General features: G+C 34.5%; 1 protein-coding gene across 1 annotated transcript; it reads right to left on the minus strand.

The window, feature by feature from the left end:
- Nucleotides 1-12299: 12299 nt before the first annotated feature.
- Nucleotides 12300-12776, minus strand: LOC115986055 (proline-rich receptor-like protein kinase PERK2). Its single transcript, XM_031108918.1, has one exon. It carries the CDS (start codon nt 12774-12776, stop codon nt 12300-12302), a length of 477 nt encoding a protein of 158 aa, XP_030964778.1.
- Between the last annotated feature and the right edge of the window lie 7030 nt (nt 12777-19806).

The following is a 19806-nucleotide window of genomic DNA, read 5'->3' on the forward strand; positions in this document are numbered from 1 at the left end:
TGTTTTCAATTTTCAGCAAAATAAACGGTATCCAAGCACATTTTTAGTAAAAGTTTGCTAACTCAATTATTGTGAAAAATGTTGGGAATTTTTTTGTGTATTGTTCTTTTTTTTTTTTTTGAGAAGTGTTATATTCACAATATTTTTACAACAAATTCTACGTATTAAGTTGATTCTTGTTTTCTATTTGAAACCACCACTAATTTTTTTTTTCCTATCAATAATAGCATATAAAAACTTACTACTTATGATTTGTTATAAAAATATTATGAAAAATGTTGTGGACGTAGCATTTCTCTCTCTTTTTTTTCTCTTTTTTTTATTTGATAAAAAAATATTATTTTATTTATTGGTTAATATTTGGACTTAATTAATAGTTTAATACTATTACAATGAAAGAAATAGCCCTATTGGTTAAAATTTGGGGGCCTTTTTTTTTTTTTACTTGAGACCTTAGGCGACTGCATCAATTGCTTATAGCATTAAGTCGGCACTGCTTGTCATTGTTGGATTTAGGTAATTGTTTTATATTTGGGTGGTTGCAGTGGAGGCAATGATTGTTGTGGCTAGGGTCGGTTATTAACGTTGGTGTTGCTAGGTTTGGTTTTGGTTTTGTTGTCGAGGCTAGGGTGGATTGTCAATATTTCTCGTGGCTACGGTGGATTGTTAGTGTTTATTATGACAGCAGTTTTGGGGTTGTCATGGCAGTGGTCTTAGGGTTGTCCATGATGTGGGTGCTATGAGGTGGCTTTGGTTTTGTGGTGACCATGTCAGCAGTTTCAATTTTGTTGGAGGTGGATTTGGTTTTGGGTTTTGGCCATCAGTGTGGGTTTTTGCTAGGTCCGAGTTGGTGGTAGCAATGGGTTGTAGTTGGTGTGGGTAAAAAATAAATTATTTTGAGAGTAGTAATTATTACACACATCTATTTCGCACAACCTTAACACACAATTTGAATTGAAATTGTGATTTCAAGTGACAATTTCAATTCAAATTGTGTGTGTGTGTGTGTTTAGGGGCCAAAGTCTGAATTGGAATATAACTTACGGTAGAAAAATGTAATTTCCCTTGATGGTTACTAGTTTAATAATTACCAATAGTAGTTTTTATAAATTTATGTTATACTAGTTACGGTAAACCAAAACTTTTTTGAATCGTAGTAATTGAGAACAATATTATGAACATTTATTATATAATCATTTTTGCTGAAAATGTTTATTATATAATCATCTTCACACTTTGTGAGAGACCTCAAAAAAAGTGCCCCTCAAAAAAGAGAGATTTTTTAGAGTTCTTTTTAGGGCACCTCTCTTTTTGGATAACTGGTGTGGAGCCGCTACTTATTTTTTATTAAAAAAAATTAAAAAAAATAAGAAAAACTAAGTACATGATTGAATCATTCTCTTCATTGATTGAATAAAAATTACATATTTGATAAACTTGAAAATCACATGGCTTTGGGTCCTAGTTATAAACTATCAAATAATTACATGGCTTTTTGTCCTATTTACATTCTACCCAAAATAAAAAGTAAAGACAAGGCTAGATCTACTTAACCAATGAACTAAATCCGAAGGCTAGATAACGGAATGGGAAGGTGTTAGGCACCCATTCCATCCAGATAAAGTCTGGTCTTCAAGACTCTTGTGACCAATATACCTTTGTATGCATGTTATGAATGATATGTTGAACATGTGACACGAAAATTAAATCATACAAATTTATTTATGATTGAAGTCTCTTCCTTAGTTTAAAAAAATTTAGATCTGTTTTGATTTGTCAAAATACCAGATCTGTTGTCTAGTATGTAAAAATAATAAATAAATAAATAAAAAAGGTGGGTTTTGGAGATAAAAATTCTGATCTGTGATACATGAAATAAAGTCTTTTGGTTTGAAAAATATCATATTTGTTTTTTAAATGTTTTAAAAGAATGAAAAAGATTTTTTAAGAAGAGAGTTTCACTCATAATTTAGATTTATGCAACATGAATTAAATAAAACAAACACAAACACAATCATGTTTAATCTTTTTCTTTATTTCAAAAATCTGCATATGTTAAGAAAAATCAGATCTGTATTTAAGAAAGATACAAATCAATTTTTAATTGAGAAAAATTCAAATCTGCATCTGATGAAGATACATATCCATTTTTATTTTAAGAAAAAGTCAGATCTACATCTAATGAAGATGCAGATCTTTTTTTATTTTAAGAAAAAGTCAGATCTACATCTAATGAAAATGCAGATCTGACTTTATTTTAAGAAAAAGAGTTGTTCACATGCAGATTATTGACATTCAAGAAAGAGATTATAACAATTGCATAAAAACAATCATGCTTTAAACAAAACAATGATTAATAATTCAAAGATAAAATAAAAAAATAAAAAAATAAAAAAAAATAAAATTCATCATTATAAACAAGAAGCATAAGAACAAGAAAGGGTGGTTGACAACAACCTCTTGCATGAGCACTCCTTGTTCTTGAGAGGATGTTTTAGGATTCCAAGAAACTTATTCAGTTATCTTTGAAACCTAAAAACCCTAATTTAAGCAACAAATCTCAAAAAGGATTAGCAATTTGAGAGTCTCAAAATGTATGCCTTTCAGAGCGTAAAAAAAAGGTGCTGAATTATGAGATTCAATCTCTATTTATAGAGGCCAGAAGACTCTAAAAAATAGGCATGGATGATTAGGATGTGAATCTGGACACATCCATTTGCGAAAAGATCGAAAAGGGTGTGTCTTATCGTCACCTGAAGGCCGTTGGGCTAAAGCCCAAAAGGAGCCAATTCAACCCTTTTAAAGTGTTGTTCGACACTCCAAAAGTGCCGAATGGGCTCTTGGACACCAAACGCTCTTTCATGTTCGGGTGCCATTTGGACTCCCCTTTTAAGGTTTTTTGATCAGTCCTTGCACCTAGACGTACTTTCATCCTTAGTCTATGATTTTTTTTTTTTTTTTTTAATCTCTAATCTAGATAATTCAAGCTTTTTCAAGAACAATTATCTTGTAGATAAATACCCTAAAATAAATCTTTATGAAGTTCAAATTATCCACAATTTTATCGTTATCCAATCATCCCTTTTATTCATATGCATGCATCCCTATTTTTAATACTAATTATCAACCAATCACAAAATTATTTAATTAATTTTAATTTCTTAACCAATCATAAATAATTTAAATTAATCATGTGTGGTCGACTCCACCTAGACACAATACATGTTGACAGTACAAACTTGATCATGTGATATCTTTCGATCCGATGGTCCGATTTGAAAACCGGAAACACTGTTGCAACCGTTAGAATATCAAGATCAATTTTATGATATGCAATGAATGAATTGATGCATGTAATGTAAAGACAAATTGATACATGTAATGCAATCATTCTTTTTGGGGTACATGGATGGTCATTCAAGTCATTCTCCTTGATTAAATCATGGGTGTAAAATTGAGTGTCTACACACTTCATTATTTATACATAAATTTTAATGTGAAAATAAATTATTACAAAAATTGAGATTCTATATCAAATTTTCTTATCATCTTTTAACGGTAACACTAATTGTTTTTCTTCTTCAATAAAAAATCCCGCTTCAAAAAACACTAAAAATATATCACAAAAAAACACATGCAAAAAAATCCAACTACTAATAAAGACAAATGTTATGTCTACAACTAATTTCAACCCATTAATTTTCATACTTATAAATAATAATAAAAAGTCTCTCTTATTTTTAATGTGATATTACACATTTGACTAATTCCTTATCTTAACTCTGACAAAAATGCTTAGGATAGAGCTAGGGAGGTCTGGAAGCATTTGTTAAATGTTGAATTATTTGCAGTAAAATACTCCAACTTTGGGGTTAGGAAAAAAGACAACATTTGTATATTTTACATCAAGAGAAAAAAATAAATGACTTTAAGCTATTTTGTATTCAATTTTTAACTTCTGCTTCGACGCATTTTGGTTTTTTATGTTTTGTTGTTTTCCCAACTTTCTTCGAATGTTATCTTTGTACATGAAATGATTGTCATCATGACAAATGTTATAAGGGCATTGAAGTAAATTTATACAAATTGCATTTTCTTTCTCTTTTTTCATTTTTCTTCTCAATCAAATAAAATATTTTGGATAAAAACTAGCTATTACACACATGTTACACACACATGAAAAAGATTTTGAATTGTGTGTGTAATAAACTCTATTCAAAGATTTCTCTTTTTCACTTCTTTTCCAGCTCAACCAATCAAACATAAAAAAAAATTAAAAAAAAAAAAAACCTACATATCTTTTATCCTTCAACTTTTTCATCACCCCACCATTTTCTATCCCCCAACCAAACAAAGTTTAAAGAAATGGCCACCAACATAGGAAAAAATAAAAGGGACCTATCACTTTGAAGAAAGCAGCCTCTAACATAGAAAAAGTAAGGTAGTGAGATATATATATACTATTTTGTAGTTATATTGCTATATTCTTAATACTTTTTGATTGATTTAAAAAAAAATAGATGTCTAAACTTTAGGAATTTAGATTAATTACTTACTTTGATTGTTAGTGTGTAAGAATGGATTATATTTGGCATATACTTTTAGATAATCAAGATTATGGAGAAATATGATCATAATAATGAGTTCAAGTATTGGGAATGAAAAATCATATGGCAATTTTGATATACCAAAAAAAAAAAAAAATTTGAAGATTATTGAGTAAATTGAACTAGGTATGGTAGTGTTTTTTTTTTTTTTTTTTTTTTTTTTTTTTTTTTTTTTTTTTTTTTACAATTTTCATTTATTTTATATATATATATATATATTGATTAATATTTTTTGGTTTTTTTAATATATTATCTTTTAATCTTGCATTTCTAAACTGAGATTTTGGCTCTGCCATTGTGTATTAGGTAAAACCCGTTAGTTTTATTATTCTATTACCAATACTTAGAGCATCTCCAATAAGCTATTTAAACCTATTTTTGGAGAGCAAACACACAATAAACCAACTTCAACAGCCTTTTCAAAATGCAAAATTCAAACTACTCCATTTTGCGCTCCATATGAATTTAATCCAATAAAATATCAAAATGCTTCATTTTTTATTCAATTTTTTTCTCTGTCCCCCATTCCTAACTTCTCTCTCTCTCTCTCTCTCAAAAATACCCAACCCTCTCTTACACTCAAATGTCTCTCTCCTTCTGAAACATCTCTCTCCAAATCCAATCTAGTCACCATTTGATCGAAGTTAGAACCACCACAAATGGAACCCAACGACATAAAACCCAACACGACAACACTACCAATTGAATCTAAATACATAAAACCCAACCAGCACCATTGGGATCCTTTCTTTTAATTTTGATAAAACACAGCAACGCAGAACAATTTTGATGTTGTTGGTTAATGAAATCTAACCAAAAAATTTGGGCTTTTTCCTCTTTTTTTTTCTCTCAACCCAACACATATAACAATTTTGATGTTGTTGGTTGATGAAATCTGAGCAAAAAATTTGGGTTTCTTTCTCTTTGTTTCTCTCAACCCACCACCTCTATTTCTCACTCTCTATGACTTAAGATTTGGGTCTTTTCTTTCTAATAAATGATTTTGATGTTATAGTTGATAAAATCTTAGCAAAAGAAAGCTTTGAATCAGTTTGGTTGGTAAAATTCTAGGTAGAAGAGATTTGACTTGTGAATGTTGTTGATTAATGAAAATGGGAAAGAGATTTGGGTGTTTGTTGAATGATAAAGTGTATCAGATTTTGGGAATAATAAAAATAATAATAATAAATAATATTTAAATGGGGATGAAAAGATCATGGTTTTAAAAACCGAACTAGCAAAAGCACTAGAAAAGGGACCTGTTCTTGGTTTTTACTGGTTCTTGACCAGTTTTGACCATTTCCTTCTTCAACCGATTGAATTGGCCAGTCCGGTCTGATTTTTACAACAATGGAAAAGATAGAGTTTCTATTGAAAAATATATTTAAAAATGTAGGTAGAAAAAACTATTTACTCTCTAAATGAGATGAAAATTTGGCTAGGCTGTCGAAGTTGCTCTTAGTCTTTAGATGTACACACTCTTGATAAAAGTAGGGAAATTTTAACAGATGCCCTAAGGGCACCTAGCCTGGTAACACGATGACTCGACACATAGACCAGTCTAGGTCATTAATTGGATCGGATGTGCAAAAGACCCAATCAAAACTAGTAAAACCTAGCAAGTTCTAAGCAAACTGTGTGGTTAGGCTGAGTTTTAATAACCCAACTAGGTTTGTGAATTATGTAAAATAACGTTAATAGGTCAATCTCATTGACTTCTTTATAGTTTAAGGTGTGATAATATGATAACTTAAATAATAGAAAACCTAAATAAATAAATAAAAATGCACTTTTCAAATTCACAAAACTAGTTAGCACGTAGCTATGAGTATATCCTATATAATTTATGCATAGACCTTCTTTTTTTTGGGGGGGGGGGGGGGAGGGGGGGGGGGCTTTATTTTATTATTGATTTAACTCTTTGACTTTCTTTTTCCTCTTCTTTTATTTATATATATTTAAAATTTTAAAACCTTTTTATTTGACCGTGTGATTCAAACTGTTGACCCACTAGTTGAACCAGTGATCCAATGACACGGCTCATAGACTGGGTCAATGTCTAGTCCAAGTTTAATAACTATACCTAAGGGCATTAGTTTAGGAAATATTTTTAAAAACTTTTATGTGAAAAAAATTAATTATTTTGATGTGTATTATATTTTCTAAAAAAGTGGTGTCAAAACTTTTCTAAAATGATTTGTTATCAATTGAAAAGGCCTCTCCAATCTCCATCATTTTAGTGAAAGAATTATAAATTGTGGTAAGCTTAAAAGGGACCTAACAACATAAGGTTGTAATTCTTGGGAAAGAACCCACTTTAGGACACAAAAGACTATCCAACTTTTCCACACCTTGTCAAACCTAACCTCAAAAAGAAAGAATGCACCTTAACAATGTAATAACAAACCAATATAGAACAGAGATAAGAAATAGTTCACCTAAATGGGCCTGTTTGGTATCAGTGTTCAAACAATAGTTTTTAGTGTTAAAACACTGAAAACTATAGGGCCCAAGAAAAGAAACATGTTCGGTTGGAGTGTTTATTTAGAAGTGTTTGAATCACAATTCTCAATTTAGAGTGTTTAACACTGTACTTAGAAAACTTTCCGTAGTAGTTTTCAGTTTTTTAGTTATAATGTTGAGTGGCATTATTGTAATTAGCTCTCTCTCTCTCTCTCTCTCTCTCTCTCTCTCTCTCTCTCTCTCTCTCTCTCTCTCTCTCTCTCTCTCTCTCTCTCTCTCTCTCTCTCTTCTCTCTCTCTCTCTCTCTCTCTCTCTCTCTCTCTCTCTCTCTCTCTCTCTCTGTGGGATGTTTGAATCAATGGCCATCACTGTGAAACTAAGAAGCAAAGGAATGGGTAATTTGTAAACGACAAAACTCAATCTACCTTGCCATGGGTTCAATGCACTAACCAAAATCAAACTACCTAATTAAGAGTCTGTTTAAGACATCTTATTTAGTTGAAATTGAAATTTTTTTCCTGAAAGTACTTTAAATAAAGCTAAAAGGTAGTTGGAATAGTACAGTGAGACCCATGAGTAGTACCAAAAAATGCAATAGAACCCATAAATAGCACTAAAAAGTGCAATAGGACCCATAAATAATAGCAAAAATAAGCTAAATAATAACAAAAATGAACTAAATAGTAACAAAAAGCTGGCTTTTAAGTCAATGCTAAACGCACACTTAGTTTTAAGTACTAGTCAACTGATTGGCCTTTACAGAATTTAGAGGTGTTTTGGTTTGGGTTTGCACAGAAGGACCAAAGTCTTTCTTTTATTTATTTATTATTTTTTTCTGGGTTTCGATGGCCAGTGATGCATCAATAGCAATTTGGGATTAATTTAGTTGGGTTTGCACGGATTAAGTGGGTTGTTCAAGCTTGGACTTGCAGAGAGGGAGATGGGCCGAAGAAGAAGGGGAGACTGGAAAGTCATGGGTGGGAGATTCTCTTTCTTTGAATAAAAATATTTATTTTATTCATCATGTTAGAAAAGCAACACATTAAAAAAAATATATATATATATATATATATACACACGTACCACAAATACATCACTATGATTTCAAAATACTTTTTTTTTTTTTTTTGATGAGAAATGCGTCACTTTATTAAAATCAAATCATCAAGTTACATTCCTGTCATGCGCACAAGCATGTTCAATCAGGCTAGGACATTCCTCTAGCCATGCAATATAATCCTCAACGTATTTGGTGTGTTGAGCTAGTAAGTGAGCAGGGACATTTCCCTGTCGTTTAGTGTGTGAAACTTTCCATTGTCTAAAATACGACATCTGGTTCATCACCCCGGCAAGCACATTCACCACTGAGGAAGGCGGTGAACCCAGTCCTTGTAGAGCATTGCAAACCAACAGAGAGTCACTCTCAAATTCTGCCTCTCTAATACCAACATCTTTGGCGAACTCAACTCCAGCTTCCAAAGCTTTAGCTTCCGCTTCTATTGCTCCCAACGGACACTTCCATTTCTTGCTTAAAGCAGCGATCACCTCACCGGCGCCGTCCCTTATTATCACTCCGGCCCCCGCCTGGTTCCTCTTCGAGAAGACCGCACCGTCCAAGTTTACTTTATAGTATCCTTGGCTTGGTGGTTGCCAAGAGATCGGAAGCTCCAGTTTGGCCTGATGCTCTGTTTTGCCATCATTTGCAGCTCGGAACTCTTCTACCAGGTGCATGGCAGTCCGCCACACTGTTTTGCCTGCCCGTCCCTTACCACCCATCCGAAGATCATTCCGGTTCTTCCATATACCCCAACAGATCGTGATGAACTGCTCCAGCTGTCCAGGCCGCATGTGTTCATTCCTCTGTAAATTCGCGACTACATCCAAAAAACCCCAGTGCGACGAAATAGTAAATGGTAAAGCGAATTTACTATTCTGCCAAACCTCTTTAGCGTGTTCACAAGTCCACAGTAAGTGGCATATTGTTTCGTCCTCCTGTCCACAGAGGTCATACGTGCTATCTTGAAGAATTTTCCGTTGAGCTAAGCTGGATTTTGTGGCAAGGATTCCACGGCCTGCCTTCCAAGCAAAGTGTTTTATTTTCTGTGGGGTCTTCATCTGCCATATGGTCTTCCAAATCTTCCTCCTAACTGAATCATCTAAGCAATCTGCATTAGTATCATGAAGTTTCTCTTCCAACGCCAGTGCGTAAGCGCTTTTAACCGTAAATTTCCCACTTCTATTCACGGCCCAAATTAATCTGTCTTGTGTGCAGCTTGAGCTCAAAGGGATTTTCAGAATGGCTTCTCTGTCTTCGGGAATGAACCAGCTTTCTATTTTGTCTTTATTCCACTCTTTTGTTGCTCTGTTTATGAGCTCCGAAACCAGAGCATTTGAAGACTCTGGTTTTTCTGCTGTTATCAACTTGTACGTTGAAGGTCTAGGAACCCATTTATCATGCCACACTCGTATCTTCTTTCCATCCCCTACTTGCCACCGCATGCCTCTCTGGATTATGTTTTGCGCTGCCATTAAACTTCTCCACGCATAGGACGGGTTTCGACCTATTTTTGCCTCTGCAAAGCTGCAATGTGGGAAGTATTTGGCCTTGTACACTCGGCTAAATAGAGAATTGGAGTTTGTTTGAAGCCTCCATCCCTGTTTGGCCAAGAGCACCAAATTGAAACTTCTTAGCTCCCGAAATCCTAGACCTCCTATGTCTTTAGGCTTGCACATCATATCCCAGTTCAGCCATGCTATTTTCTTCTCATTCCCAGTCTGTCCCCACCAGAATTGTCTAATCACCCTAGTCAGTTCATCACATAGATTCTTAGGCAGCAGGAAACAACTCATTGTATATGAGGGGATGGCTTGAGCTACGGACTTAATCAGAACTTCCTTCCCAACAGGCGTCAAAATCTTCTCCTTCCAACCCGAGACCTTATTAGCCATTCTCTGTTTAAGTTGGGCAAAAGTATTATTCTTGGATCTTCCCACAAGTGATGGCAGACCTAGGTATGCTTCATGAGGTTTAATAACCTGAGCTCCAAACATCGTTTTCACCCTTTCTTTGGTTCCATTGTCCGAGTTTGGGCTGAAAAATAAGGAAGTTTTGTGACAATTAAGCTGTTGACCAGAGGAGACCTCATAGACTTTAAGGATCCGTAGAATTTCCATGGCTTCATTCACTGTTGCTCGACCAAACACCAAACTATCATCGGCAAAAAATAAATGGGATATTCTAGGACCATTCACAGAAGCAGCCACCCCTTTAATTATTTTCCTGTATGCCGCCTGATGTAGTAATGCTGAAAGACCCTCGGCGCATATCAGGAAAAGATACGGAGACAATGGATCGCCTTGTCTCAACCCTCGTGATGGCTTATTCAAGTCATATGGTTGCCCATTAATTTGAACTGCATATTTCACCGAAGATACACATCTCATCGCCGTGCTAATCCAATTCATATGAAATCCGAGCTTCATCATAATCTGCTTCAAACATTCCCACTCAACCCGATCGTACGCCTTGCTCATATCCAGTTTTATGGCCATTTCGCCACATTTTCCTTTTCTCTTCTTGCTGATATGAGTCATCATTTCGTGAGCCACCAGGACATTGCCAGTGATGAGGCGCTCCGCCACAAAGGCACTCTGGTTCTCTCCTATGATTTCCTGCAGCACCGGTTTCATCCTGTTTGCCACAACTTTTGAAGCTAATTTGTAAGCAACATTACATAAAGAGATTGGCCTATAATCCGTTACTTTTTCCAGATTTTTCGTTTTGGGAATAAGCACAATGTGAGTATCATGAAATTTAGGAGGGGATATACCATGGTTAAGAAAATCAAGTGCAGTATGGATAACAATAGATTTAACAGTAGGCCAAAAATGATGATAAAATAAAGGTGGCATACCGTCTGGACCAGGAGCCGTTAGCGGGTGCATTTGTTTTAGAGCTTTCTCCACCTCCATTGCTTGAAATTCCCGTGTAAGAATAGAATTCATTCTAGCAGTGACTTTGGGTTGGATTGCATCAAGCATTTCTTGCTCCACCTTTGGCTTTGAAGTGGTAAAAAGCTCCTCAAAATAATGCACAAAAGTCTGCCCAATTTGATCTACATCCTCCAGCCAATTGTGATTTGCATCCATAATCTTACTAATAGTATTCCTCTGGTACCTGTTCGTGGCCTTAGTGTGGAAGAAGGTGGTATTTCTATCTCCTGCCTTTAACCAATTGTTCCTGCTTCTTTGATGCCACATTTCCTCTTCAATTCCCAGCCACCTATTAAGCTCCAATTTTGTTGCATGGATTTCCTCCAGGTCCGTCCCATTACCCTTCATTGCTTCAAGTATCTGGAGCTTTTTTTGTATTGTAGCCACTTGCTTTCCTACATGACCAAAGGTATGAGCATTCCAGGACTTCAAAGATTGTTGGCATTCCTCCAAACAAGTTTCTAAAGGCCATAGTGAGCAGCTGGACCGCAATAGAACCCATAAATAGCACTAAAAAGTGCAATAGGACCCATGAATAATAGCAAAAATAAGCTAAATAATAACAAAAATGAACTAAATAGTAACAAAAAGCTGGCTTTTAAGTCAATGCTAAACGCACACTTAGTTTTAAGTACTAGTCAACTGATTGGCCTTTACAGAATTTAGAGGTGTTTTGGTTTGGGTTTGCACAGAAGGACCAAAGTCTTTCTTTTATTTATTTATTATTTTTTTCTGGGTTTCGATGGCCAGTGATGCATCAATAGCAATTTGGGATTAATTTAGTTGGGTTTGCACGGATTAAGTGGGTTGTTCAAGCTTGGACTTGCAGAGAGGGAGATGGGCCGAAGAAGAAGGGGAGACTGGAAAGTCATGGGTGGGAGATTCTCTTTCTTTGAATAAAAATATTTATTTTATTCATCATGTTAGAAAAGCAACACATTAAAAAAAAAATATATATATATATATATATATATACACACGTACCACAAATACATCACTATGATTTCAAAATACTTTTTAAACCACAATTTTGACATCATTTTAAATAGCCATACTTCAACACTGCTTCTAAACAAACCCACAGACACTCCAAAACTAAATTTACACACAAAAAAAAAAAAAAAAAAAAAAAAAAACCCAGAACCTCTAATACCCAAATACTCAGATGAGTCAGATCGGACCAAATGGGTAAAAATTGAGTAATAAAAAAAAAATCCAAACAGATAGGAAAAAAAATCAGTTACAACAATCCCTAGGCACTACAGCTTTCGCATCGCACTCCTCCAATCCCATCAACTGCCGCAATTTACACCATTCTATAGGCAAACTCTCATCAGTGCAATTTATTGCAAAGCTCACACGCTCCGGTATATCGAATACGCTTACTGGCGGCGGCTGAGGCCGGATGTATTTAGCAATGAGAGCAATCGTTGTGATGATGGTTGTTGGAGCCAAGATATACATAGCAACGAACCGCAACCATTTGATGAGTTCTTGTTGACCTGGTCTTGGTGGTGACCGTGTGGTTGATGGAGTGAAAGGGGGCAACTGGGGAAAAGGTGGGAGTGGAGAAAACGTAGACGTTGGCGGTGGTGGTGGCGGTGGCAGTGGTGGAGAAAGGGTGGGAAATGGTGATGGATAGAGGGTTGGAACAGGTGGCTCTGGTGGGGGTCGGATGTCAAGGATGGTAAACAACATGAACAGGGCAGCCATGGTGAAATATTCGGATTCTGGGTAGGAGGTTGAGCTGGTAGTCATCAGGACTAGCCATAAGGCATGCTTTTATACTTTCTTGGATCACCATTGTTTCGTAAGTGGTCTCAGGCACTCTCAGCTACTGTAAGACAATACTTTTCCGATTCCAAAACTTCACCAACCTTGCTCATCCAATGTGGGCATCTCTGTCTTGTTTTTTATTCTTTTTGCATGAAGCTCTTGTTTTGTTTTGTTATTTTTTCTTGTTTTGTTTTGTTATTTTTTCATGGTACACTGCTAAAACAATAAAAAGCCTAAAATGCTCCCTTCAGTCTTACTCTAAAATAAAAAAATAACAACAAAAAAGCCAAAACTCACTGCTCCAAGCCCACATGGCCATGGTTCCATGCCACATAAACCTTTCTATTTTTTATTATATTTTTTATAAAGAATCATTGACCTTTCGTGGAAAATAAAAGACTGATTATCATAGTTATTTTTAGGCCCGTACACGGTGCGGTGCGGCGGGTTATTGGAGGGTTTTTTGCACCACACTTATAAGGTGCGGTTTTCTCTCATGCTTGACCGCACCTCATCTATGAAGGGTTTGGCATTGGTCTACACAAAGTGCGGTGCACCATACCGGTTCGGAGTGGTTAGTTCGGTTAATTCCTCTATTTTCTTAAGAATCAAACACAATGCAGTTAACAACCCAAACCCCATCATAATCATTCAAAAATTCAAATATTCCATAAAAAGAAAAGGAAACAAAGGAAAACACACAAATTCTCTCAAAAATATTCGATTTCAAATCACAAAAAAACTGAATCCATAAAAGATAAATAAAAACTATTGAAAATAAAATACATAAACAAACCTCAATGAAAGCATTGTAAGGAGAAGCATAAAATTCAAAATCTTCTATAAAACTTCCTGAGAATAGCAAAAAAGAGAGAGCAAAAGTGGAACTCCAAGAATTGTAGTTCAGGGGGCATAATACAGTGGCAGCAAGCAGCAGCAGCGGAGGTAGAGAGTGAAGAGAGAGAAAGAGAGAGGCAAGGAGGAGACATTTATGGGAGAGGGAGAGGCTGGGCGACTGTTGAGAAAGTGAGAGTTGGGTATGTAATAATTTTAGGGTTTAAATTGAAACGTTGTAGTTTTGAATTTTTTTTTTTTTTTTTTTAAGCTGATACCAAAATGACGTAGTTTTGGAACTGATATTAAAATTAATGCCAGGCTCAAAACGCATCATTTTGGTATCAAATTTAAATTATATAAAAAAAGCCCTAACGTTCTTAACCCAACATCTCTAGCTCTCACTTTCTCTAGCGCCGTACTCCCTTCTTCCTTGCCTCTCTCAAACCAACTCTTTGGCATTCTTTTTTTTTTTTTTTTTTTTTTTGAGAACAGCTCTCTTGCATTCTTTCTACTGAAAGACAATAGATCATACATATGTAAAATTATAGCATATATATATATATATATATATATACTCGGTGCGGTGCAGTTTCTCGTCGGAGTGTAAAATAGCTGCCGATCGCCACACCGGCCGTCGTCGGTATGCCTGAATCTCCTCCAACCACCACGCCGATACCTACGGTGGAGCTTTGTAGAGGTCGGATCAGCTCGGTTCTGGCTGGTTGAATCGGTGCCGATTGGATCCTGAACAAAAGTCCTTTAAAAAAATGTAAACAAAGTACACCATTCACAAAAATACACAAAACCCCCTCCATCTGGTGAGCCATTTTCCAAAAATGTAATTATTTAATATAAACTGCTACAACATGTGTGTGTGTTGGGGGGGGAAGGTGTGAAAGCAGAAATGCTTAGGTCGGAGTCAGGGGAGATATGGAAGCATTTGTTAAATACGCTTCTTTCCTTTATCCTATGATTCCTATCCTATACTATCCTATCCGTACATTTTTCTTCCCAAATTCAAATAGTTTTATAATAAATTAAATAATAGTCCGAATAGGTCAAACAATGATACCGATGATTGAAGCATATATATATATATATATATATATATTATTTTTGCATTATATAAGTTTTAAACCCAACTTTTATATATAATAGTATTATGCCCATGTGATGAATGACTTAATCAAAATTCATATGTAAATAGTTTTTATTTAATAATTAACTTAAAATTAGATAATAGAATAGGTAAAGAAAATAAATGAGTATTTTACTTTTTAAGTTATATAATAAATGCATATTATGTGAAAGTAAGGTATTATGAAATGCATATATATATATATATATATATATTGAGGTTTAGGGCTCAATTAATCACCACCATATATTTAAATAGAAAAACATTGAATTGAATAAGTAAAAACTATCCAAAATAATGGTTTCAAAAAGAACTATCCAAAACAATAATTGAAATCATATTTAAGTGGAAACCTCAATTCAATAATTAAGAACAATCTAAATTATAAAATATTTTAAGTAATGACAAATTTTGAAAAAATAAAATTAATGAAGTAACTTAAATGAGGCATCGAAAATAAAGAAATTTAAATCAATACATAAACTCAAAGTTACAAAGAAGTTATTATTTAAAATAAAAAAAATAAAAAAAAAGTTATAGAGAAGAAATTGAGAGAATGAAGTCTAATATATGTGCAATGTTAGGAAAAAAAAAACTAATTTTTTGTACTTATCTAAAAAATTGATAGAGATGTGTAGAATAAAATCGATAAGAATAATTATAATTTTGTGTTTATCTATGAGGTCATTTTAAAAAATAAAAAATAAAATTAAATGTTGATATTAGATATTAAGAAATGCTATATCCACAACAAATCCTATATGGCAGGTTGTTACGGGTATTATTGGTAGGTTAGAAAAGTAATTTCATTAGCAGGTTCAAATTAGAAACAATAACAACTAAATACCTATAATTTGTTGTGAAAATGTTGTAGACGTAGCACCTCTCTAGACTATTAGTAGTTGTATACATGTACTATGATTGTTTTTTAAAAAACAATTTATGTTGATATGAAATATTAATGTGAAACCAAAATTCAAAATAAATTAATAATAAAAGGATTATTAACTAAAAATTTATTCTATAACAGAAATCCCTAAGGTGAGTATTTGAAATATACTTCTTTGATAAAAAGGTTGTACAATTTTGTTGATTTCAATAACCAAGAGAAAAGGTTTGGATTGCTATATACATCTTTGAAATGTAAATTTTTTTTTCTTGATTTTTTAAGGACTTATAAATTATAATAATAAAAGGATTAAATAAAATTGAATTATCAACTTATGGAATTGTATATGAAGAATTTGGACTGTAATCAAATTAAAATTTTTATCAACTTAGAAATGATAGGAGAAGAAGATAGGGACATAATATGTGTGTGTATATATATATATATATATGTGTGTGTGTGTGTGTGTAATGTTGTGATTTACAGCTATATTTTTATATTAGCTTTAATTTCGTATCAAATTTGATTATATTTTTGTTCAATAATTTTCCTGTATTTTCTATGGGATTTAATGTAAGAGTTGTGTGTGAGAGATTGGTGAAGTTCTATGAAGAAGAAGATTTCGCGACTAGCTTACGATTGGCTCGCAAGTGCCAACCCACGAAAGGCCGCGTGAAAAGCACATGTTGGAATCTAAAGAGTCTCTATGCCAGGCTGGATTTCACAAGTTACTTTGCGACTCAAACCATGTCTCGAGTGACCCGCAAAACTCTCTGCCTAGAGCTTTTTAAGTGTGCTTTTTTAAATATTTTTACCAACTCTATAGAAGCCCTCATTACCCACGAAATTGTAAAGATTTTTTCTAAGGAAATTTTGTGAGAGAAAACCCTATCTACACACTTGAGAGATAGAGATTGTATACCCACAATCATCTACACCATTTCTCTAAAGTTTACCTTTACTCCTACCTCTCCATCTACACATCCTTAAAAAGTTCTTAGTCCAAACACTTACCTCACCCAATCTAAGTGTTGAGAGAAGTTTTGGTGCATATGGGAAGCATCGGAAGAAGTCATTGATTGGTGGATGCAATTTGGAACTAATTGCAGGATCTAGATAACTAGTGAAGACATGGGTCCATGAAGTTTGTTGGTAGCTGGAACTTAGAGGGTTCAAGTACATTGGGTAGATTTGGCTTGGAAAGCTTTTTTGATATTCTTGTACTCCAACTTTATTCACTAGTGGATTCATTTTGGCTTGGAGGGCTGCAGAGAGGTTTTTCGTTGAGTACTTCGGTTTCATCTTTGATAATACGTCTCGATGTTATCTTGTATTTACATCTCTCTTTCCTACTTTTTAAGCTTTACATTTATTGTTTATTGTACATGCTTATACCTTAGAGTAGTATTCTGGTTTTATTACGACTCATTTAATTTTGTTTCGCATTTAGTTAAGTTAGAGTAAAAGTAATTAAGTCATAATTTAAAATTGGGGGTCTAAATTAGCTATAGTGTTTCACACTATTTGAGCTTTCAATATATATATATATATATATATATACATATATATAAGTTGGGTGGATTTACCAAATTGTTGTATAGACTTAGACACCTTGCACCAACTGTATGTATGTTTTTTTTAACAAACATGCATCCTACTTGGTTGGTGCCTATACAATACCTAATGGAAACCATTTTAAATTATATTTTAATTTTACTATTAACTTTTAATTAATAGTTTTTTCATATAAGACTTTATTCTTCAACTTTTAAAAACCATTTATTTCTCTATTTGTTTATATCATGTTAGCTTCCTTTAAAGTATTTGTCGAGGATGGTAAACAACATGAACAAGGCAGCCATGGTGAAATATTCGGATTCTAGATTGGAGGTGGAGCTGGTGGTCATTAGGACTAGCCATACGGCATGCTTTTGTACTTTCTTGGATCACAATTGTTTGGTAGGTGGTCTCAGGCACTCTTAGTTATTGTAAGACAATGCTTTTCCTATTCCAAAACTTCACCAACCTTGCTCATCCAATGCGGGCATCTCTGTCTTGTTTTTTTATTCTTTTTGCATGAAGCTCTTTTGTATTGTTTTGTTATTTTTTCATGGTATGCTGCTAAAACAATAAAAAGCATAAAAGGCTCCCTTAGTCTTACTCTAAAAACAAAAACAAAAAATAATAAATAAATAACAAAAAGGAAAAAACTCACTGCTTTAAGCCCACATGGCCATGGGTCCATGACATATAGACCTTTCTATTTTTTATTGTATATATTTTTATAAAGCATCATTGACAGTTAGAAATACTGAATGATTGTATTGTATTTCTCAAGTAATAAAATATACAAGAGTATCTTTATATAAGCAGCAAAGTGTGTAGTACAAGTAAACAAGGTGGGCCTAAAGCCCACAACCTATTACATGTTAACAGGCCCCCTCTTACTCAAGGTGGGTATAAGACCAACTTGAGGTTGTTAACCAAATTACAAAGGTGTCCCTTAGGATGTGACTTGGTGAAGATGTTTGCAAGTTGATCTTTAGAGAAGACCGAGAACAGCTTGAGAGCACCATGGACAAGATAATAACAGATAAAATGACAATCGATCTCGATGTGTTTAGTCCGTTCACGGAAGACATCATTGTGAGCAATATGAATGGCACTCCGGTTGTCACAATAAGAGAAGTAATAGAGGATGTGGACACACCTAAGTTATTAAGAAGCCATCGTAGCCAAAGGAGCTCAGATGTGGTATCAGCAAGGGCATGGTATTCTGCTTTAGTACAAGAGTGAGCCACAAGGGTTTTTTTTCTTACTTTGCCAAGAAATCAGAGAAGAACCAAGAAGAAAGAAATAACTAGTGGTGAACCTGTGATCAGTGGGATCTCTGCCTAATCAGCATCAGAGAATGCACGAAGAATAAGAGGAGACTGAGCAAAGCAGAAAAAGGCCATGGAAGAAAATGCCCTTCATTTATCGAAGAATGCGCAAAATAGCAGCATAGTGAGTCGATCGTGGAGTAGACGAATACTAGCTCACCTAGTGAACTACATAGGAAATGTCTGGATAAGTGACAATGAGATAAACTAGGCTGCCAGCCAATCGTTTGTAAAGAGAATGATTAGACAATGGTTTCTCCCCAGAGAGAGTCAGATATGCATTAAGTTCAATTGGAGTATCAACAACCTTGCTATTAGTGAGTCTAGCTCGAGACAAAATTTCAAAAGCATACTTGACCCGAGTAATATAAAGACTATCTGTGGAATGAGTGATTTCAAGACCCAAGAAGTAGCTGAGATGTGCAAGATCTTTTATATCAAACTGCTGACTGAGAAAATCCTTAAGTTATTGAATGCCACTGAGGTCATCACCAATTATGATCATATCATCCACATATAGGAAAAGCAAAATGGTGCCTTTGTCGGTACAACGAAGAAATAAGGCAAAATCATAATAATTGGCAATGTAACCCAAGTGAGAGATGGTAGAGTTAAACTTGGCAAACTAAGCTCCTGGAGCTTGTTTAAGGCCATAAAGTGCACATCGATGGTGACAAACCTTGTTCGGTTCAATAGAGAGACCTGGAGGAGGTTGCATGTAAATTTCTTCACTTATTTCCTATTAAGGAAGGCATAATTGATATCCATCTGAAAAATGACCCATTTACTGGTAGCGGCAACAGCTAAGAGGGCACGAATAGATGAGATTCGAGCAACCAGAGCAAAGGTCTCTTCATAATCAATCCTATACTCTTGTGTAAAACCTTTTGTAACAAGATAAGTTTTATATCGCTCAATGGACCCATTAGAGCAAGTCTTGATCTTGTAAATCCACTTACAACCAACCACAGATTTCCTAAAGGAAAGAGTCACCAAATCCCAAGTAGGGTTTTTAGATAATACATCAAGTTCCTCTTTCATTACAATCTACCATAAATGGTTAGTGGAGGCCTTACGATAGGTGTGAGGCTTGTGCAATGTAGCAAGGGCAGTATAACAATAATAGTCAAGTAAATGTGTAGGAATGGATCTTACCCGAGTTAAGTGATAAAGTGGAATGTCTTGTGCAAGATCTTCAGGCGGAACAGGAGTAGGGGACCC

The sequence above is a fragment of the Quercus lobata genome, chromosome 4, assembly GCF_001633185.2.
Source record: "Quercus lobata isolate SW786 chromosome 4, ValleyOak3.0 Primary Assembly, whole genome shotgun sequence".
Classification (NCBI taxonomy): domain Eukaryota; kingdom Viridiplantae; phylum Streptophyta; class Magnoliopsida; order Fagales; family Fagaceae; genus Quercus; species Quercus lobata.

What these genes read in the sequence shown, in the direction of transcription:
- LOC115986055 (XM_031108918.1), bottom strand. Translation starts at nt 12,776, where the DNA reads ATGGCTGCCCTGTTCATGTTGTTTACCATCCTTGACATCCGACCCCCA.